A 22,519-nucleotide genomic window follows, 5' to 3' on the forward strand; every position below is an offset into this window, starting at 1 on the left:
TATTAAGTACTTACTCCATACCAGGCACTGTTTTAGCGATTTGGATTTAACAATGTATAAGACAAAGATCCCAGCCTTCATCAAGATTTCATCCTAGAAGTGGAGTGGGAAAGAACCTATGAAATAACAATAATAAAGACTTTTGTACCAGAAATGTAAGAAAACACAATTTTCCCTTGGAATTCCTGCCCAAGAAAAATCTTGAGGAGTTCCCGTCATGGCGCAGTGGTTAACGAATCCAGCTAGGAACCATGAGGTTGCGGGTTCGATCCCTGCCCTTGCTCAGTGGGTTAACGATCCGGCGTTGCCGTGAGCTGTGGTGTAGGTTGCAGACGCGGCTCGGATCCCGCGTTGCTGTGGCTCTGGCGTAGGCTGGTGGCTACAGCTCCGATTCAACCCCTAGCCTGGGAACCTCCATATGCCGCGGGAGCAGCCCAAGAAATAGCAACAACAACAACAACAACAACAACAACAACAACAAAAGACAAAAGACAAAAAATAAAAAAAATAAAATAAAAAAAAATAATAAAAAAAAAGAAAAATCTTGATCATATTTCACTCATCTCTAAAGATTCCCTGATATTACTGAGAAATTGGCCTTAGATGCCTCTACTGTCATTATGCCCTAAATTACACCATCTCACCTGAAAATCTGAACTGGAAAGAACCTCGGAGTGTTTTAACACAGACCAAGAGAGGAAATACGAACTTCCCAAGTGAAGACAGAAACCGGGACCACCAGACTTGCTGGCCAGACTCTTTAGGGCTCCGTCCCCAGGGGCCTGGAATCCACCCCAGGGGTTTCTGGCAGTTTCTACAGGCCAGACCTTCTCTGGGGCACCAAGCATCTTTCCTCTCTGGGGCACTTCCCCCAGCTCTGGGAGAAAAGGTGGAGGCAACTTAGCCCACCCAACCCCTTTCTGATCCCATGTTCTGACTTTGAACTTCACTGCCCTTCTTCCTCCCCTCGTTTCTAATAGGCCACCGGAAGGGGTTTGAGGGAGCTCTTGTGCACAGAGCCTCTGAAAACCTATTCACATTGCCCATCTGCTGTGTACTTTCCAACAGGATGGGAGTGGTGAGCAGCAAAAGGCAGGTCAAGGAGAAGGGTAAGGACGGATGGAGCCCTGTAAAGGCCAGCACCTACAGCAAAGAGCCCCCACCGCTGCCGCCCCTGGTGAGTGACTACTGTGTCCAGCTGGAGGGGAGGAGAAGGAGGGGGCACAGAGCACCTGCCAGGCTCCCACAGCTGCCGCTTGCCTCCACCCGGAGCCAGTGCCATCTCTAGACTGAGGGCTCTGACAAACAGGCCCCCTCCCAACTTATGCCGTGGTGGCAGAATAGGACAGTGCTTAGCAGCCAGATTGCCGAGCTTAAATCTATCAGCTGTGTGCTTCCAAGTAGGTCGCTAACTCCCCTATGCCTCAGTTTCTGCATCTGTAAAATGGGTATAGTCAGAGTGCCTTTCTGATGGGGATGTGACCTATGCAGTGTGCATACAGGCATGCAATGCAATAATGGACGTATTGCCTTTAGCGCAGGCCCAGGCCCGGTGGGTCCCCAGCAATTCTTAGCCAGTTTTCATTGTGCAAGGACAGCCTTGAAGGGAAAAGGAAATCAAAGAGGTCACCTGGAGGAAAAAGTGTGGTGGGGGAGGGTCTGGGGCATTTAGCAGCTCCCGGAGATCATTGTCCCCCTCGTGGCTTTGCTGCTGGCCTCCCAAGGAGCTGGCCCTCCTGGGCTGTCTCACCCCAGAACGGGAAGGTGCCATCCTCTGCTCCCCAGACAGCCCTCAGGTTCTCAGGGAGCCTGCCACACAGTCCTGGTTTGTTCACAAAGCAGCTGGCACCCTTTGACAGCAGCATTTCAAAGATGTATTTTCAGATGACCATTCGTGTCTCCTCCTGCCTGATCACCTACCCCCTTTTGGCTTGGGGTGGTTGGGACTCACACCTGGACCTCCTCTCCTGCTCTCTCTGCCCCACCAGCATGTCCAACTGGCCATTGCTTTATTCTGACAGTCACCTGACTGGGGTGCAGGGTGTGTGCGTGTGTGTGTGTGGTGGTGGTGGTGGTGGTGGTGGGATTGCTAATCCTGTTTCTTAAGTATCTTATCTATCCATGTCTCAATATAGGGCAGGGCCTGGTAAATAACAATGAAATATTTGTTGCATGAATGATCAACTTTTTAAAGTCACATAATATGGAGTTCCTGTTGTGGCTCGATGTTAACGAGCCCAACTAATATCCATGAGGAAGTGGGTTCGATCCCTGGCCCTGTTCAGTGGGTTAAGGATCCAGCCTTGCCGTGAGCTGTGGTGTAGGTTGCAGACACAATTTGGATCCGGCATTGCCGTGGCTGTGGCTGTGGCATAGGTTGGCAGCTACAGCTCCAACTTGACCCCTAGCCTGGGAACTTCCATATGCTGCAGTCGCAGCCCTAAAAAGCAAAAAAAAAAAAAAAAGTCACATAATATATATTAATGATAAAAAAAATGTGACTATTATTCCACTATCCAGTGACATCCAGAGTTAGCATTTCAGAGCCCCTTCCCCCAGACCCTTTTTCTGTGTTATTTATATTGCGTTTATAGTTTCAATGGAGCCATTTTGCAAAATGCTACTTCAAAACTGTGTTCAGTAAACACAGAATAAAAGAATATTTGTAACACACATGTCCAGTTGAAAGAAGAGCACATTGACCGTCTAGCACAGCCTCCAAACCTCAGAAATAGGATGTGACTGGTTCTGTTGAGACCCTGTGCTGCCCCCAGCCCGTCGTCCTCACTCCAGGCCCCACTCTCCTGAGTATGTTTGTCATTCCTTAACTTTGCTTTCTCGGTGTGATCACATGTATTTCTTAACACTCTTCAGTTTAATTTTGCCTGTTGTGAACTTTGAGTCATTTAAATCCGACAGGATGTATTTTTCTGAGATGTGGGTTTCAGACCCCCTGATGTCTGTGGGTTTTACCCACGTTGGTGCCCAGGGCCGTAGCACCAAGTCCCACAGTTGCCCAGGATTTCAGTGCATGACTTGCCTCAGTTTGTCTAGTGTCTGTCTGTCCTGGGTCATAGGATGATTTGTACTCTTTAGCAATTTTTATTTTATTTCATTTTTATTTTTTGCTGGGAGCGTACCTGTGCAAAGGTTTCTCTACAGGGCACATACCTGGGAAAACGTGTGTTCAGCTTTAGAGAAATAGGCTTTTTAAATAATTTTCCTTGAGAATAAATACTTTGTTCTCAAATACTCATCTTTTAAAGCAGAGCCAGGATTTTAGCCCGGCTGATCTTGTTCCCCCACCCATCCCACAGCTGCCCCCCATCACATGCCCCTTCTCCAACCCTGCATGTGGTTGGGCAGGTTGTCCCCGGGTTGTGTGAGGTGGCACTGGCACCTGGGGAGCTGTGGCAGCAGGTGTAGAATTTACACCAACTGGCACCCAGCCATCTCCCCCGACCTAGCCCTGCCCAGTGGCGGGGTCGTGAACTAACACCATGCGTGCATCTTGCTCCAGGTCGTGTTTAATCACCTGGCTCCCCCACCTCCCAACACCACGCACCCGGACCAAGGTAAGAAAGGGCTGCTTTGACAGCTGAGGCCACACTGGCCCTGGCCTCCAGGCTCTGACTTCGCCCAGTTAGAACTGGGGCTGGGGTGGGAGCAGCTTGGACAAGACAGACCCTCAAGGTGGGAAAGGAGAAGGCTGGGAGGAGGCTGAGCAAGGTGCCCCAGGCTTTGCCTGCCCTTGGGGCTTCTCTTCAGGTGCCCAGCACCAGCTCCTCCAGGGTACCTGAGCCTAGGTGGTGTTTTGTTTTGTTTTGTTTTAAGACTTTACAAACTATAAAGGAGCACAGGAGTTCTTGCCGTGGCTCATGGGGTTAAGAATCTGACTAGTGTCTGTGAGGATGCGGGTTTGATCCCTATCCTTGATCAGTGAGTTGGGTTCCCATATTGCTATGGCTGTGGTGTAGGCCAGCAGCTGCAGCTCCGATTCAACCCCTAGCCCGAGAATTTCCTTATGCCGCAGCAGATGCGGCCCTAAAAAGAAAAACAAACAAACAAGAGAAGGAGCACAACAAGAGTTTCCATAAATACAAACAACATCCTCAAACCGAGGCTTTCAAAGATTCTAGCTTCTCATCTCCAAGGGCCAAGGCCAATGGCCCTGAGTCCCAGCCTTCGCTCTTGTTCAGACAGAACCACGGTCTTTCTTCCCAGCCCACTGTCAAAGGCCCCCTGCCGATCGCACCCCCAGTCCCCACTTCCATTCTGATAGGCCAGACTGTGAGGTGACATAACAAATGACCTCGCCTTTCTGGGGCAGGGGCTCAGGCCTAGGCGGGAGGCTCACAAATGGGGCTTCTGGGGGAGCTCTGCCAGCATCTTCATAAGCCACCTGCACCCAACGCCAGGAGGTGGGGCCTGAATGCACTAGCCCAGCTGGCACTGGACAAACAGCCCAGAGCCAGACTCAGACCCAGGACTGGGGAGGAGATAAAACTGATGGTAAAGTGGCCCCTCCCCCTGAGGAGCTCAGAGTCTGTCAGCTCTTGAGCTGGAACTTGTTAGTGGCCTTGCCTGGTGTTTCTTATCCTGCTGAGAATCACAGTTAATTACCGTTAGGGGTGATCCTTTACTTCCTGCCGGAGGAAATAAACCAACTGCCTTGGGCATAAGAACTTGAATCTCAGAACCGGAGGGGCTTCTTTCTATTCCAGCCCCACTTCCTGCTGAGGGGAGGTGTCACAGCCAGGCTTTGGTGATAAGGCTGAGTCATCTACTTCTACTCCCTGGGAAGCTAAGGGGTTTCAGGTAAACTTTTCCAGGGCAGGGGAGGGAGGGGGGTCTTGGCTTCCCAGAGCTGTACAAGCCGTGGTCATTGGGAAGATCATAAGCCTAGCTCTGGAGCCCCCTCCCCACCATTGCAGGGACCACCAGCATGTCTGGGTACTGCCGGCCAGAGCATCACGATGGGGCCCTGGGCATGGTTTCAGGTCAAGGTTACAGCTGCTGTGTTCTGAGGCCACTGCCCCCTTTGGAATAGAGGCAGGAGGGCAGGGGGAGAAGGGGAAGTGGGGAAGGCTCACCACCCCCGTGGTGTTCCGGGACCAGCCAACACTGGGGTCCACCCAGTGAGCTCCCTAAGTTCTCAAGACATTTTTCTTTTCTTTTCCTTTTTTTTTTTTTTTTTTGCTTTATAGGGCCACACCCTCAGCATATGGAAGTCCCAGGCTAAGAGTCCAATCAGAGCTACAGCTGCAGGCCTACACCCCAGCCACAGCCATGCCAGATCTGAGCCCCATCTGCAACCTACACCACAGCTCACGGCAATGCCAGATCCTTAACCCACTGAGCGAGGCCAGGGATCGAACCCACGTCCTCATAGATACTAGTCAGGTTCGTTACTACTGAGCCACAACAGGAACCCCTCCTTGGGACTTTTCTAGTCCCTTCCGTGGCTCTAGCGGCCCGAGCGTGGCCATCTCTTCCCTGTTCACTCTAGAGGAGCACTTCGTGGTAGCCCTGTATAACTACAATGCCATGAACGACCGGGACCTGCAGATGCTGAAGGGGGAGAAGCTGCAGATCCTGAAGGAGTAAGTGTCTTGGCAGGACCCCCCCCAACACACACACCCACAGCTGCCTCTAGAATATCTTCTCCGGTGCCCTGCCCCCCAGCCCAGCCACTTAGCTTGACCCAATTGCCTTCCTTCCCCCTACTTTTCCAGTCTTTCTGGTGAGGTGGTTCCTATTCACTACCTCCTGCTCTGCTGGCAACATCCTACTCTTCCTTCTAAACCTCTCTAATGTCACCTCCTCCATGCAGCCCTTGGGACACTCACCGTGCCTGGTGGCTGCTCATCACAGCTCTGGGTCAGAGTCAGTTGTGTCCAGATTTGTCTCCCTTGCCAGACAAGGTCTCGCATGAGATCCCACATACAAACTCAGCTTTATATTATCTTCAATGTTTCTTCTCAGAAACTTCTCCAAACCTACTCCCTCTCAAATGTCAGCTTACTTTTTGACCTCAGGTTCATCCTTTTGTCCTCAGCCCTCCTCGTTTCCGCCTTTCCCTAACTGTCCCAATGCACTCACTAAACTCTAAACGTGCCCCGTTAATCCAGAGGAAGGCTACTCACTAGAGCCCTCTTGGGTGGATCAGGCTGTGTGGACCAGCCACCTGTGGAGGCTGCGATGTCCCCTTCCTCCCGGGACCAGGAGCACCCTGGGCCCACTGGATGCTTGCGAGTTGGAATGATCCAGGCAGCCCCTTTGTTGAACCACTGGCCCCAGTTTCTCCCCATACCCGCTGTCTGCCTCTTGAATCTTCTGCCTCCAGTGAGTCAGGGGCAGCTGTGGGCTGTGAGCTGCCCAGAGAGGCCCCTGGAAGCCACTGCTCATTCTGCTTTTCCTCCCTGCCCAGAGCTGGAGACTGGTGGCTGGCCAAGTCTCTCACCACGGGAAGAGAAGGCTACGTGCCCAGCAATTTTGTGGCCCGAGTGGAGACCCTGGAAGTGGAAAAGTAGGTGGACAGACAGCTGCTCCAAGCGGAGGCCTTCGGGCCGCTTCTGCTTTGTCCAGGGCCAAGCTGGGAAGGGGCTGAAAAGCAGAGCAGGGTGTGAGCCCCTGCACAGAGGGAACAGGAAAGGGGCAGGGACTTGGAACCCCTGGGAAAGACTTGGCTGAGGTCCCAGATGACGATGATGATGACGTGTAAGTCTCTGTATGACACTGAGGGCGTCGCTCTTCTGACACCCTCACTCTTTCCATCTGTAAAATGAGAGCTGCCCGCTTCCCCACTAACCTGCTAGAGGATGCACTTAGGTCTGAGCCCTGGACCAGCCACCCTCCTCCCCTGCCTCCAGGGCGAGGGGCTCGCAGGTTGGGGGCCTCTCCTGAGAGCTCTGCCCCAGCATCCTCAAAACCCACCTATACCTGGCAGCCTTGGGCCCTGCCTCTGCCCCACAACTGCAGAGGGAGGTAAAACAGATGGAGCTCAGGGTCTGTCAAAGACACGAGCTGGAACCAGTTAGTGGCCTCTCTTGGTCTCCCGTCCAGCAGCCCAGCACTCTTGGCCCAATGCCTTTCCCTGGACCAGCATAAGGACCCAGGGTGTGTCTACCCTGACCAGCCCGTACTCAGGGGGAACATGGAGGCCTGGTCCCCAGGAGGGTGGGCCACAAGGGAAGGTGTCATCTTTCCGGAGCAAAATGACCAAAAGGTGCCAAGTCACGTCCTCATTTCATTCCATCACAGACTGCAGGGAAAGGGAGAGGGGGGCATTTCGTGTAGCAAGAGGTAAGGGTTAGGGTGGCAACAGGAACATAATTTTATCTCTCGCGGGGGGTAGGGCCTTGGCCACGCTCTGAGGTCTGCCTCCCTTTGCATTTTTTTTTTCCAGGTGGTTCTTTAGATCAATTTGCCGGAGAGATGCCGAGAGGCAGCTTCTGGCTCCAGTCAATAAGGTCGGCTCCTTTCTTATTAGAGAGAGTGAAACCAGCAAAGGTAAGCCCAGGCCCCGCTGCCTCCCTGAGTAGCCAGAAGCCCCACCTGCTGCCTCGCTTCTGGAGTTGAGGAGGTGGGGCAGGGAGAGTGCCATCCAGGAGAACCAGGCAGTTTCCACCCAGGCTCCCTGCTGCCCCCAGATGCCCAGTAATTGAGCTTGAGGCTGTGCACAGGGACAGTTCTCCCAGGGCCCAGTTGGAAATGCACCTGTACTGGGGCCACGGGGGCAGAGAAGGAAGTGTGACCCAGAGCCACACTCTGGAGTCAAAGGATTTGGGAGCCAAATATTTAGAGGTCAACTCAGCCAAAGGCTGTGACTCAGAGACTCCCAGGAACCTGGGAAGTAATGTAGTTTGGGGGCATGGCCTGTGATAGGAAAGGGGGCTATGATTATGAAAACTGGGGGGACTCATGGATTCAAATCCACGGCCGAGTGGAACGTTTCTGCCACCACCCTCAGACTTTTCTCTTTCTCTGTCATTAGTTATCTGCCTTTCCTTCTTAAAGTTCCTTTTGCTATAAAATATGAAACATCTAAAAATTGCATGGAGTGCATAATTATAGAGTCATAATACGTAAACACCTGTGTAACCACGAGAGCAAGAATGTTCCAGACACCCAGAACCCCTCTCACGGCCCCACTTGTACCCCTTTTCTGACGTACCTCCCCACCCCCAAGAGAAGCCACCACTATCCTAAATTTTATGGAAATCCTTCCTTGCCTTTATAGTTTTACCACCATGTCTTGTCTGTTTTTTACCTTTATACAAGTGGAATCATTCCATTTTAACTTTGGTGTGTCTGGTTACCTTCATTCAGCAATGTGAGATTCTATGTTAGTTTGCTAGGCCTTCTGTAACAAAGTGCCAGGAACTGGGAGGTTTAAACAACAGAAATGTGTTTTCTCACAGTTCTGGAGGCTAGAAAGCCGAGATGAAGCTGTCGGCAGAGTTGGTTTTTTCTGAGGCCTCTCTCCTTGGTTTGCCGACGGCCACCTTCTCCCTGTGTCCTCACCATCGTCCCTCTGTGTGACTGTGTCCTGATCCCTTCTTCTTATAAGGACACCAGTCACACTGGATAAGGGCCTACAGTCTGGTTCCTGAGATGCGTGGGCACGTGGCACCCACCCAGGCGAAGTCAGGGAGACAGTTTGCAGCAAGTGGGCTGGGCTGGGGCTGCAGGTGTGGGGCGGCCTGTGGCAGCATAGTGCACTTCAGGGCACATGGCCTCTCTGCATCCTTTTGCAGGTGGGCAATGAAAGAGACACAGGGGCCAAGAGAAGGGAGAAAGGGTTTAAGATGGAAGGATGGTCTAATGGGGGAGGAAAGATGCTCCGAGACAAACAGCTTAGAACAAAGGCCAGTGTCCACACCCAGGACAAGAGGTGTCCGCGCCTGACACCTGGCGGGGGAGGGTGGTACTGCTGGCTGTAGGTGCGCCCTTATGGGGGACCCTGGAGCCCCTAAACCTGCTGCCAAACCAGTGGAGGGACCGCGGGCAAGTGACACGCCCCTTCTGGGCTTCCTCATCTTCCAAATAAGAGTGAAGGGGTGTGGTCGTTTGAGAGCTCGACAGAGGCTTTTTATAAAAACATCAAGTTCATGGGAAGTTTCTCATCTGAAAACTCTTGCCTCCTAAACTGCTCTTAACCCTTGGCATCTGCCAGCCCCGCCTATAGGCAAACATTAACCTAGATGATGGAATACAGAGATATGTTTAGGGATTTGAACAGAACCCCTGGGAAGTGGCTTATGATGTTCTCCCCCACAGACACGCGTGCTTGGCATTGCAATTTGCTATTGCATGTGGGGGTAGGGTCAGTCTTTCAGCCTGAATGAATGACTCAACAGTCAACCAATCTCACAGTCCCTCCAACAACTCTCCCTTTCTCAATGTTTGTAGCACAAGGTCCTCAAGCCCCAGGTGCCCAAGTGTGGGGACAGCATGGTTGCTAAGACAACATCCTGCCTGCTGCAGAGTCCTGGGATTCCCTGGCTGAGCGATGGGAGACTTGGGAGGAACCGCAAGGACAGGGTTAGAGGGAGCTGATAGGAAAGGCTTCCAGGAGGGTGGGGTTGAGATGAAGGAAATGGTAACTTATGACAGAATAAGTTACCGGACCAGAATAATGAACCTGACTAGCATCCATGAAGATGCGGGTTCAATCCCTGGCCTCACTCAGTGGGTTGGGGATCTGGCATTGCTGTGAGTTGTGGTGTAGGCCAGAACAGGTGGCAGATGCGGTTCAGATCTGGCGTTGCTATGGCTGTGGCGTAGGCAAAGCAGCTGTAGCTCAGATTCAGTCTGTAGTCTGGGAGCCTCAATATGCCTCTGGTATGGCCCAAAAAACAGAGGAAGGAAGGAGGGAAGGAGGGAAGGAAGGAAGAAATGGTCAAAATGGAGAGCAGAATTTGACGAACTTTTTCCAAAGGCATTGAAAAGAAGTCCGAATCCTGGTCTCCTGGTTTTCCTTTTCTTTGCCTTACTTCTCATGCGTGTGTCTTTATTAACCCTCTAGGTACCTTTTCTCTGTCTGTGAAGGATGTGACCAGCCAGGGGGAGGTGATCAAACACTATAAGATCCGTTCCCTGGATGAAGGCGGCTATTACATCTCCCCCCGAAACACGTTCCCGACTCTGCAGGCTTTGGTGCAGCACTATTCTAGTAAGAGGGCATCTGATGGGGAGTGCAGGGGAGCCCTTGTATTTCTCTGCCACTAAGACGTCAAGACTGCATGAATCATTGGTGCCGTCTTGGTCGGGGAGGGGGGATTATCCCAAGGCTGGACCTAAGGTGTTGACCACAGTCAAGGTAATGATTCAAGGTCTGTCCCTAATCCCCTCTAATGGCTCCACATGTGACCACTTGGCGAAAAACAAGCATTTTCAGTTTTTTTTTTTTTTTCCCACTGTACAGCAAGGGGGTCAGGTTATCTTTACATGTATACATTGCAATTACAGTTTTTCCCCCACCCTTTCTTCTGTTGCAACATGAGTATCTAGACATAGTTCTCAATGCTATTCAGCAGGATCTCCTTGTAAATCTATTCTAGGTTGTGTCTGATGCATTTTCAGTTTTAAAGACAGCAGGGCAGTGATAGCATGCCTTGCTTGATGTGAAACAAATGCAGAGTGGAGTGTGTGTGTGCCCCGTGGGCACGTGTGCAAGTGTGGGAACTTGGGGCTGGCAGGAAGGGGTGGGGACACCGCTGGGCATGCTTCTGCTCACATGGGAATGATACAAGTCTGGCTGTGCTGGTGACCTCCAGCCCCATCTCTTCTTCTCAAATGCAGAGAAAGGGGATGGTTTATGCCAGAGGCTGACCCAACCCTGCGTGAGCCTTGCTCCCCAGAACCCCTGGGCCCAGGACGAATGGGAAATCCCCCGGCAGTCCCTCAAGCTGGTCAGGAAACTCGGGTCTGGGCAGTTTGGCGAAGTCTGGATGGGTAAGTATGTGGTACCACGCAGAGCCCCTCTCTTCCTGCCCTGCATCCTGAAGCACAGAAGGCTTGGAACTTGAACATGGCCTCATGCTTCCCCATAAAGGCTTGTGAGGGGGATGGGACGGGCTTATACCCATTTTACAGATGAGGGAGTAGAGGCGTAGAACACTGAAGTACCCTGCCCTCCGCGGTTCCAACACATGGCACTGGAGCAGGGGTAGAATCCAGCTCTCCCACCCCCTCAGCCCGCTCCCTCCTCCCTTCTTTGCTGCCCAGAGCTGCCTTTGTCATTGACCCCTGGTTGCCCAGGAAGGCCTCCCTAACTCCTCTGAGCTTTGGCTCATCAGGTAGAAATGGTGCATTAACCGAGGCGAGCGGTGAACCAGGGGCTCCAGACCAAAGTTGCACTTGCAGCTCTGAGACTGGTCGGTCACTTAACTTCCGGGCCCTGAGGCCTCACCTTCAATTCCAGTTGCTGGCTGCTCCTCTGCTCACCATGGGCGCTATCAGAATATAAAACAGGGAAGGGTCCACATCTCTGGGGCATGATTTCCCAGGACTGATGCCTGAGGCGCCCCTGGATAGCCACTCCCTCTGGGTCCCTGCAAGTCTGAGTTATGACTTGTACGGTTCAGGGTGGATTGGGACCTCTTAGAAGGGGCGGTGCAGGTGCAGGTGCTATAAGGAGCTGGAAGGGAACATCATGGGGCATAGAAACGGGGGAGGGGGCCCCAGGCACTGCTGCCTCCTCTCCATTCTGCCCTGGGCTGTGATGCTTATTTCCATACTGAAGTGATCAAGTTGTAGAAGAGACTCCTTCTGTGGGGATAGGAGGTGGGCTACATGAAGGACAAAAGGGGTGCACTCCAGAACAGGGTGAGGGAGGCAATGAGGTGAAATGCCCCCCTCCCAGGCAAGGTACGTTCCTCAGTGCCTAGGGCTCCTGTCTAGCAGGGGAGGCTGGGACAGGCTGGCATCCCCCAAAGTAAGCTTACATCCACTGCCCTCAGGGGCTGTAATTCCCACCCAGGACCACCTGGGGGCGCGGCAGCATTGGCCTCAGGGCCCCATCTAGGGAACAGGGATGGCTCCTGGAAGCTTATGTAGATTGTGATGAAGGGATTGCCTCACACCACCTCTGACTCTTCTGAACGTCCTCTTCACCCTCTTCACACTCTTTCTCCCCCGGGGCTCAGGTTATTACAAAAACAACATCAAGGTGGCCATCAAGACCTTGAAGGAGGGAACCATGTCTCCAGAGGCCTTCCTGGGTGAGGCCAACCTGATGAAAACTCTCCAGCACGAGAGGCTGGTCCGTCTCTACGCTGTGGTCACCAAGGAGCCCATCTACATTGTGACCGAGTACATGGCCAGAGGTGATACCCTGCCTGGGGCTGCATCCCTCAGACAGAGCGGGGGAGGCTTGAGGGCGGGGGTCCAGGCTTGGCAGCCATGCCAAGGCTGACAGGCCGTGGTGGGTTGGACTGGCCAGGGGGCCTCCACAGGGCATCACTGAGCCACGGCTGGATCCATGAGCCAACATCCTGCAGATCTAGGGGTTTCCATGTGCATAGGGGGCAAAGGGGAGGATGGTGAGACTATGACAAGTAAGTGGTCCTTACAGAGCATGTCCTCAGGGCAGGAGCCACTCAGCCAGCATTTCAGGAGTGTCCCTTCTTTTTAACTTTAAATTTTTTTTTTCTTTTTAGGGCTGCCTCTGCAGCATATGGAAGTTTCCAGGCTAGAGGTGAATTGGAGCTGTAGTTGCCAGCCTATGCCACAGCCACAGCCACAGCCATGCCAGATACAAGCTGCGCCTGCAACCTACACCACAATTCATGGCAGTACAGGATCCTTAACCCACTGAGCGAGGCCAGGGATTGAACCTGCATCCTCATGGTTACTAGCTGGGTTCGTAACCAGCTGAGCCACAACGGGAACTCCCATCATGGTGCTTCTTTCGCCCTTGGTCATCAGAGGCAGAATCTCTGCTGACCAAGGGTGAAGGGGGCAAGAAGACACTTTGAAAAGTTGTGCAAGGAATGAGCGGGTTATCCAGGTGGGGAGCACTCCCACCCAGAGGGGCCGGCATGGCCAGGGTGGGGTCATTCTGCAGAGGCTCAGTCACAGCTTCTCTTTCCTTAGGGTGCTTGCTGGATTTCTTGAAGACGGATGAAGGTAGCCGATTGTCCCTCCCCAGGCTGATTGACATGTCGGCCCAGGTTCGTAAGCCCCAAGTGCATTGGGCCAGGGCCCAGGCCCTCTCCCCCATCCCCGTGGCTTAGCAAGATCAACTGTTTAAAGGTTGGGTCCCTTAGATTTAGGCCAGGCTGTGAAGGACAGAAAGTCCAGTCATCGTGGCTTAAATGTGTAAACCTCAGAGGTGGGCAGTACAGGGCTGCCCCTCAGAGTCACAGGGACCCCAATTTCTGCCATGGGTCTTACAGGTCATCTTCCCACTCAGAGTGGCTATTCATGCTTTACTATCTTGTCCTCAGCCAGCAAGAAGTTGAGGGACGGGGAGTTCCCGTTGTGGCCCAGTGGTTAACGAATCCGACTAGGAACCATGAGGTTGCAGGTTCAATCCCTGCCCTTGCTCAGTGGGTTAAGGATCCGGCGTTGCCGTGAGCTGTGGTGTAGGTTGCAGACGCGGCTCGGATCCCGCGTTGCTGTGGCTCTGGCGTAGGCTGGAGGCTACAGCTCCAATTCGACCCCTAGCCTGGGAACCTCCATATGCTGCGTGCGGGAGCAGCGCAAGAAATGGCAAAAAGACAAAAAAAAAAAAAAGAACTTGGAAGATGAAAGCCTACCTCCTTCCCTTTAGAGGCACATCCCCAAGTCACCCACTACACTTTCACATCCTCCTGGTACCTGCCCACACCTGGCTGCAAGGGATCTTGGGAAGGGTAGTCTTTATCCTGGACAACCATGAGGATGGAGGCTGGTTCTATTGCCAAGGATGAGAAGGAGAGAGAAAGTTATGGTACGGGGAAACCCAGAGAGTTCCCAGGTATTCCAGGTCACGTGGTCGGCCAGTGCTTCGTAGTGACCTCATCTGTCCTCAGATGGTGCTCACAGATGCCTTGTGTAGACACAGACGTCAGAGGCAAAGAGCAAAACAAAGAGGAGGGACCTTTCCTCCCTGGGGTTTTCAGCCAAGGGTTCTAACTGGAAGCACAGCACATCTGGGGCTCTGAGTGTGTGTCTGTTAAAACTGGAGCTCTCAGCAGAAAAGCTCTGGTCTGTGGTCAGCCTATGAGACACATTCAGGCACACATCCTGCTACAGAGAGGAACCTCCCCCATCCCACACCACCCCCTCCCCAGCTTGTCCGTTATCTGTTAGTGTCAGGGCAGGAACTGAGGTCCCCACCCCTTTTTTCCACTGAGGTGAGCACAGCCTGGGCTGAACAGGCTGGCGGGATGGTCTCGGAAAATTAACGTGGGTAATCGGTTTCAAACCACAGTGCAGTGAGAAGCCTGCCCACTTCTCTTCTTCCCCCTTTCTTTTCCTTCTCTCACTCTCTGATGTCAATCCTTGGGGAAATCTTGGGCCACCCAGAGGCAAGAGATGCAAACAACCTGAGTTTTTAAGTAGGTGTGGTCAAGCATCTGAAGGTTAGGAAACCAAAAAATCAGAACCTCCCAGGTGAATGGCTTCTAAACCACATTATGATCATGCCAATGCCTCACTGCGCGCGCGCACACACACACACACACACACACACACACACACACACCGCCTTCTGGGTACTCCTTTTCCTGCTCTAGGGCATGAAATGCAAAGCTCCCCTCCAACCACAAGCCCACATGCCCCACTCTGCAGCCACACAGCAGCTCCCCTGTCCTGTCACACCTGTGAGCCTCTGCCCAGCTGTTCCCTCTGCCAAGGACACCTTTGACTCTTCTCACCTGGCAGAGTCCTAATCAACATTCACTACCTGGGTCAAGGTCACTTCTATTCAATTTCCCTGGACAGGAAAGTGTAGAGAGCACCTTGCTTATGTGTCCTCATAGCACTGTGCCTGGTGGATTCTTCTTGAAAGCAGATCTGGGTCCTGCTCCACCGTTTTCTTAAATTTCTTTTTTTTAGGGCCGCACCCCACAGCACATGGAAGTTCCCAGGCCAGGGGTCAAATTGGAGCTACAGCTGCCAACCTATGACACAACCACAGCAACGCCAGATCCGAGGCATGTCTGTGACCTACACCATAGCTCATGGCAACGCTGGATCCTTAAGCCACTGATCAGGGCCAAGGATTGAACCGACATCCTCATGGATACTAGAGGGGTTCATTACCACTGATCCACAAATGAGAACTCTTGGTTTTTTTGAAATTTCTCATACTGCTCATATAGTACACACATAGATAGATATGTACAATAGTATATATTTGTTAATGGGATGAGTACTGCTAAGTGCCGTCCAGATACAAAGGGTATGTGGTATGGTGTTGTAGTCCCCACAGTACCACACCAACAAATGTGTATTGATGGAATGATTTAGTGAAGGGATTGATATGAATATATAGTATGACTTCATATAATATACTGTAATGATAATATAATATAATATAATATAATATAATATAATATAATATAAAAATAAGTTAATAAACCAATGCAATGGGAACAGGGTCAACTGTAGGGTCAACTCCAGCGCTGGTTCTGAGGAGGTGCATTGGCTCTATATTCTCTGCCTCAGTTTCTTCATCTATCTGCTGGGAGTGCAGTGAATAAAGCCTGAGTTGGTTTCCTCTGCTGAAGGGCCAAGGGCAGCATAGACAGCTCCTCCTGGCCCAGAGCTGGTGATCTGGGATGGAAGCAAGACTCTTCTTTTACCACCTCTGTTCCATGGGGACCCTGGGTGCCTGCCGTGGGTGGTGCCAGGTTGAGATCCTCCACCAGGTCCTACCTAATGCTCACCCCAGCTCCTGGCCCTGGAGACCCCTCCTCTCATGTTCTGGGTCAGGATAGTGACCCCCACTCCCCACCAGGGAGCTTAAGCAATGACCCCAATCTGAGGATAGCAAATGAAACCCTCTCCCTCCCCTTCTGCCTCCTCCTCCCCTCGAGTCCCTTCCTTTGCTTCTCTTTCCCTCTCAAGAGACCTTCCTTTTCTCTTGCCTTCGTTCTGCCATCTTCCTCCCCTGCCGACACTCAGAAGGGCAGGAGAGGTGGGTGAGGGGTAGTATCTCTGCCTATCTGGGCTTTCAGAGCCCGGAGGCTATAGCTTGTTCATCCGAGAAGCAGTTCAAGTCATCTTCCTACTCCACCTACTTCTTCTCCAGCCCCACCTGCCCAAAAAATCCAAACCAAACATCCAGGTTCTGCTTCCCCTTCCAGGCTGGAGGGGGTGAAGTTTCCCCCCCCTCACCCACCATGGGGCTGGCCTTCCCCATGTGTGTCTGTTTCCTCAGATTGCTGAAGGGATGGCGTATATCGAGCAGATGAACTCCATCCACCGGGACCTGAGGGCAGCCAACATCCTGGTGTCTGAGACCCTGTGCTGCAAAATTGGGGACTTTGGCTTGGCCCGGATCATTGACAGTGAATACACAGCCCAAGAGGGTGAGCAGAGCCCCCAACTCCCCAAGCCCCCTCGGACTTCTTGTCACACACAGCAGAGCTCTGTGTGGGAGATAGGAGAGCAGTGTGGTTTCCGCTATTATGTCCTTGCCCCAGCACATCAGTATGTCCCTAATATGCTCTTCAGAGTCCTGGAGCCTCATGAGGAATGGCTCCGTGACAGAATAGATTTCGAGAAATCACACAGTCCACCAGCCCCGCCCCCCTTGGAGAGTCTCAGAACACAGCAGCATGTTAAAGGCACTGAGAAGTCCTGCAGCTAAGGAATAGTGTACATTTGCTTCACCTCGTGTCTCCCAAACTACTTTGAGCCCCAAATACTTTTCCCACATAGCTTTTGTTAACCTCCCACAGAGCTAGGGGTTCACAGAACATACTTTGGAAAACACAGCTCTAACGTATGAGCAGCAAAACCTAATACCTGAATGAAAGTCTCCACAGGCACTCAGTTTTACTTTGTTCATAAAACTGAGGCCCAAATCTCTTCACAAGAGGATTTGAAGCCATCAGATCCACTTCTTCAAGGAAGTTAGTGAGCGATATTAGCTGAGAGGATTTATCAGCTGATACAAGAGAAAGATCCCTATGGCTGGTTCCCCCAGGGAACTTCAGGCGAGCAAGCCAGGCAAGCGGGGCTGATCAAGGGCTGAGCCACAGGTCTGGATGCCCACCAAGCTGCAGCCATCCTCCAGGCTTCACAGGGTAGCAGGATTTGGGGTCGTACCTCACTGTGACCCCAGGAGGTACATGAGCCTTGTGTCATCATTTCTGTTTTGAAGCAAAGGAACAAGTTAAATGACTTGCCCAAGCCCTGGGCGCCTGTTAGTAACCACGCCTCGTAGGAGGTGGAAAAGATAGAAACACATGCTCCAGCTGCCTGGTAAAGACCCAGCGCTGGTGGCAGGGGTGGTATTTGTGTCCATGCTGTCATTTCGTGCTGTGGACCCCAAGGGCCTGCACACACCTGTTCATATGTTCTAGGGGTCTGAGTGACTTCCTAGATGCACCACTGGCCCAAGCTCCACAGGCAGTGTGGGGAGGGGAGGACAAGCAGGGGGTTGGGGGTGCAGAGGGCCCGTCAGTCACAGCCTCACAAAGTTGCTGGTGGCTTTCCTGCAGGGGCCAAGTTCCCCATCAAGTGGACTGCCCCAGAGGCCATCCATTTTGGGGTGTTCACCATCAAAGCGGATGTGTGGTCCTTTGGAATCCTCCTGATGGAAATGGTCACTTACGGACGTGTGCCCTACCCAGGTAGGTGGCTGCGTCCTGCAGTGACTCTCCTGGCTCAGGACGGTCCCGAGATGGCTGTGATGACACACGTCCTGTCTTCAGTGCCCAGGGTTGCCTGCCTGCGTGTCACAAGGGTGCCCCATGGTGGAGACAGAAAGCCAGCTGCGCCCCTCTGGGAAGGGGTTCTGCCCCTGCCTCAACAGTTGCTCTTGGCACCAGGGCTGCATCCCCTTGGTGCAGCAGAAGTCAGTGAGCCCCCAAACCTGGAACTAAGTAAAAGTCAGGGTCTGAACTCAGGTTTCCTCCAGTTGGTTTGCTTTCAGTTGAGGACAGGTGGGCCCTCGCTCGCCTTCATTGGGTGCCTCCCCGGAAGCCTCATCAGCCCCCCAGCCGCAGGTCAGAAAGCAGCGAGCTGTCCCCCTCAGCCACTGGGGGCCTTCCTCAGGTCACCTTCGTGAGAGATATGCTCTGGCCATGTGCCTGGGCAATCACAGGTAAGCGAGGTAAGTTCCATCTAGGAGGAACTGCCCCGCACACAAATAATCCACAGCCTGGATTCCAGCTATTCTCCTAGCCATGAAAAGTCAATAGAGGGAGGCAGCGAGGTGGCACCGAGGGCCTGCAAGGGAGGAGACCGTTTCCGGTGCTTGGCGGGTCCCTGCCGCCCCTCAGCCGCGCCCTGCGTCCCCTCCACCTCCAGGAATGAGCAACCCCGAGGTCATCCGCAACCTAGAGCGCGGCTATCGCATGCCGCGCCCGGACTCTTGCCCGCCCGAGCTGTACAACGGGGTCATCGCCGAGTGCTGGCGGAGCCGTCCCGAGGAGCGGCCCACCTTCGAGTTCCTGCAGTCTGTGCTCGAGGACTTCCACACGGCCACCGAGGCCCAATACGAGCTGCAGCCCTAGGCCTGCCTGCCCGCGCCTGCGCAACCCAGGAGGCCTGCCCAGCCCGCGCTTCTTCAGCCCCAGATGGGCGGGAAAGGCGGGGAGGGGTTGACAGGCCCATTTCTCAGATGGGGAAACCAGAGGTAGAGCGGCTTGGGGGGGGGCGTCAAGGTTTGGATTCTGGAGTGAATCCCATCGCAGCCCCACCCTTCTCCCGCTGTGTGCCCCTGGGAGAGTTACTTAGCCTCTCTGTGCCTTCGCTTCTTCATTGGTTCAGTGGGAAGAACCACAATAGTACCTACCTCTTAAGTTCTTCATGATGATGACCTGGTAAGGTGTTAATAGTGCCCGGCACACTCCTAAGTGTTTGTCACCTGTCCTATAAGGCTCCCTGTGCTGGCACCAAAAGCAAAAAGAGTCGGCTTCAGGTGACCTGAGTCCCTGGGCTCCCACTTGACCCAGACTGTGCGCCAGCACTTTGGGACTTTCCTGTAATAAAGTCAGGAGATCTGACCTTTTCTGTGTCGTCCCTGGCGACAAGCCTTGACCTCGCTACTGGTTGCATGAGTGGTGCCTCTAGGGGCTCGCCGGATGACACTGAGTGGAAATCAAGCCCCCAGCCCCCAGACATCTGCACAGACCCAAGTGTCGCTGCCATTTAGGGGAGCTTGGGTAAGGCCAGCAGGTGGCGCCCTCGCCTCACAAATCCTCTGCATCCGGGTTTTGGGGGGCGGGGTGCGGCGCGGGGAGCAGGGGTGGGTCACTTAACAAAGAGCCAGAGCCCGCGGTGGTGACAGCGCCTTTTGGGAGCGTGCACAAATGAAATGGCCAAACCCTGGGCTCCAGGGATCAGGCGCATAAACAGATGTGGAGGGAATGGCAATACAAAGGGAGGTTCCAGGGTCCAAGCTGTTCACGGAAGTTCCTCATTTGTCATGTTTTTGTTTTGTTTATAATAGATTTTAATTTTTTGAACTCTTAGGTTTACAGAAAAATAAGTGAAAAGTATAGAGAATTCCCATTTACCCCTCACCGCCATTTCCCCCATTATAAATGATAATATTAATAAGGTGTTGGGACAATGGGATACATTACCGCTGATGAGCCAACACTGACATATTATTAACTGAAGTCATAGATTACATTAGGACCCTTCTGCATTGTGTTCTATGGGTTTGCACATGCATAATAACAGGTTTTCCCCCTAACACCAGCACACAGAATAGTTGAGGTGCCATCCCCTCGTTCCGCCTATTTGTCCCTCCCTTCCTCCCCACAAAACCGTGGCCACAATTTGCCTCTAATCCTGTGACAACCAAAGAGCTGGGAATACTCCCACCAATGCACAGAGGAAGAAACTGCTTCACAGAGAGCTTGCGGGGTCCCAAGGTCACAGGGCTCATCAGTAGTGGGAAGGGGATGTGGCCCCAAGCAGAGCTGGGGGATTGTGGCAGCAGAGTGGGCGGGGGGGGGGGGGTGGGAAATGCTGGGCTGGGAAGGGCTAATTCTGCAGGGCACAGAAGTGACCCGGCAGAGGACACAGGTGTGCATAGTATTGCTGTTTCTAGGGCGTGTCCCCATGCTGGCTACAGAGGATCTTACCCAGCCCTGGGAAGGTGGGAGGGAGGAAGGGAGGGAAGGAGGGAGGGTCGTCATTATTACAGCTCTGCTCTTTCCCCAAATGAGGAGGCGGGCCGGGACTTCCACACCCAGGCCTGTCCAGAGGCTCTTAGTTCTCCCTCCAGATACTGCTGCCAGACCCTGGATCCGAACCCCTTCTCTGCCCCCAGCCTCTTATTCTTAAGTATGGAGGAGTTTTCTCTCCCAGCCACCTGCGCAGGTGAGAGTATTGCAAAGGGGCCCTGGCCTCAGACACTGGAGACTGTGACCGCTGCCAGCACCTGGCGCTCTGGTGAGGTATGCGCCCCAGCCTCACAACCCTTGTGGATTTTGTTTCCCTGTCACCCTCTCTCCCCAGCGCTGGGGCACACTTGCTGTGTTTACTGTAAGATGAGCAACAGCAAGACCTTTGGGGTCAGATAGACCTGGCTCAAATTCAAGCACTTCCTCTTCTAGCTGTGTGACCTCAGATACTTTGCTAGACTTCTCTGTGCCTCGGGTTCTTCTTTTTTTCACCTGTAAAATGGGCACACTTACAACTCCTAGGTTATAGGCTTGTTTCGAGGTTCAGGAGAACCAGTACATGTGTGGCATTTACCCCAGTTCCGGCCTTATGGACAATGCTCAGAGATGTTAGCTTATGAAACATTATGGTTACAATAGCCTCCAAAGAAGGTCTCCAAAGACCCTGATCCACAACCTCCATCACCCTTAACTGGGTTTCCCCTGTCCTCTCTGTCTCAGGCCAGGGGACTGGGGGTGTAGGTTTCCAACTGTGCCCCTGGACGTTTTATTCTCTATTGGTTGCTAGGATTTTTTTGGTCTGCTTTCATCCTGCTTCCACCCTCGGGGAAGAACTGAAAATAGAGCACTCGGGTTTGAAGTCAAGAACCTGGGTTTATGTGGCCCTTTGCATCTACGTGACCTTGGGTTAGTAACTCAAGTCCTCTGAACCTCCATTTTCTCATCTACAAACAGGGGAGAACAATGACTCCCTTGCAGGACTGTTTGGATTTAAAGAGACTTTTAGGAGTTCCCATCATGGCTCAGTGGTTTAATGAACCCAACTAGGATCCATGAGGATGTGGGTTCAGTCCCTGGCCTTGCTCAGTGGGTTAAGGATCTGGCACTGCTGTGAGCTGTGATGTAAGCTGGTGGCTACAGCTCCCATTCAAGCCTTAGCCTGGAAACCTCCATATGCTGCAGGTGCAGCCCTAAGAAGCAAAAGTAAAAAATAAAATAAAGAGACTTTTAGTATATTGAGCTGCAGTAACAAACACCACAGTCTGGGGGACTTCAACAACAGAGATTTATTTTCTCACAGCTCTGGAGGCTAGAAGTCCAAGACCAAGGTGTCAGCAGGGTTGTTTCTTTTGAGGCTTCTCTCCTTGGCTTACAGACAACTGTCTTCTCCCTGTGTTCTCATCCTCAAATGGCCTTCCCTCTGTGTGTATGTCCTAATCTCCTCGTTTTACAAGGACAGCAGTCACGTTGGATTAGGGTCCAGTCCAATAACCTCATTCAATTTAATTACCTCTTTAAAAGGCCCATCTCTAAATACAGTCACATCCTGAGGTTCTGGGAGTAGGAGTTCAACACAGGAATGGGGGGGCAGGGATTCAACCCATAGCAAATAGTAACACACAGATGTACGGACTGTGTCTTCTTTTGTATCTCTCACTACACCTGCTCAGAGCTGGACACACAGTAGGTATCAGTATATTCTTATAACTGACTAGTTTCCAAGACGAAGAATACTTGGTGGGAATCAACTTCCCATCTACGAATAAGGAAGCTCCAAAGCAAAGCTGGGAAAACTAGTGGACCAGCTCTCAGCAAAGTCACTCTGGAAAATCCAGATTTATACAAAGGATAAAACTGTCTTCAATGATTAATTTTATAAAAGGGTCCACCACAGCTTCCTTTGGGTTCTTTAAAAGTAATACTCAAGTTTCCCCAGGCTTTATGCCGTCTGGGTTTTTTAAATTGTGGTAAAATACACATGGCATAAGATTGGCCATCTCGGGCCCTTCAGTGTGCTATTGAGTAGTGTCAAGTATATTTATATTGTTGTACAACCATCACCACTATCCATTTTCAGACGTTTTCATCTTCCCAAACTGAAAGTCTGCTCCCATTAAACACTAACCCCCTGTTCTCCCCTCCCCCATGCCAGCCCTGGCCAACCATTCTACTTTCTGCCTCTCTGGATGTGACTACTTTAGGAGCCTCATACAAGT

The 22,519-nt window shown here is 52.4% G+C and overlaps 1 protein-coding gene and 1 long non-coding RNA gene across 4 annotated transcripts in view; one reads left to right on the top strand and one right to left on the bottom strand.

The window, feature by feature from the left end:
• Positions 1-19,172, top strand: part of BLK (BLK proto-oncogene, Src family tyrosine kinase) — a 57,017-nt gene extending 37,845 nt beyond the window's left edge. For all 3 annotated transcript variants that reach the window (XM_021072720.2, XM_013990301.3, XM_003359055.5), the window contains exons 2-13: positions 1,069-1,177; positions 3,521-3,575; positions 5,510-5,603; positions 6,431-6,529; positions 7,409-7,512; positions 10,031-10,177; positions 10,807-10,959; positions 12,153-12,332; positions 13,102-13,178; positions 16,376-16,526; positions 17,664-17,795; positions 18,475-19,172. In XM_021072720.2, the coding sequence (XP_020928379.1) occupies positions 1,070-1,177; positions 3,521-3,575; positions 5,510-5,603; positions 6,431-6,529; positions 7,409-7,512; positions 10,031-10,177; positions 10,807-10,959; positions 12,153-12,332; positions 13,102-13,178; positions 16,376-16,526; positions 17,664-17,795; positions 18,475-18,680 (1,506 nt within the window). In that variant the 5' untranslated portion in view covers position 1,069 and the 3' untranslated portion in view covers positions 18,681-19,172. The remainder of the gene's footprint in view (positions 1-1,068; positions 1,178-3,520; positions 3,576-5,509; positions 5,604-6,430; positions 6,530-7,408; positions 7,513-10,030; positions 10,178-10,806; positions 10,960-12,152; positions 12,333-13,101; positions 13,179-16,375; positions 16,527-17,663; positions 17,796-18,474) is intronic.
• The window catches only part of LOC102167906 (uncharacterized), a 96,812-nt gene that overhangs the window by 16,989 nt on the left and 57,304 nt on the right, over positions 1-22,519 (bottom strand). The window lies entirely within an intron of this gene.

This window comes from Sus scrofa, chromosome 14 (genome assembly GCF_054392235.1).
Source record: "Sus scrofa isolate SSC_HxYL_T2T_F1_AM1 chromosome 14, Sscrofa_HxYL_maternal_Yorkshire_Landrace_v2.0, whole genome shotgun sequence".
NCBI lineage: Eukaryota > Metazoa > Chordata > Mammalia > Artiodactyla > Suidae > Sus > Sus scrofa.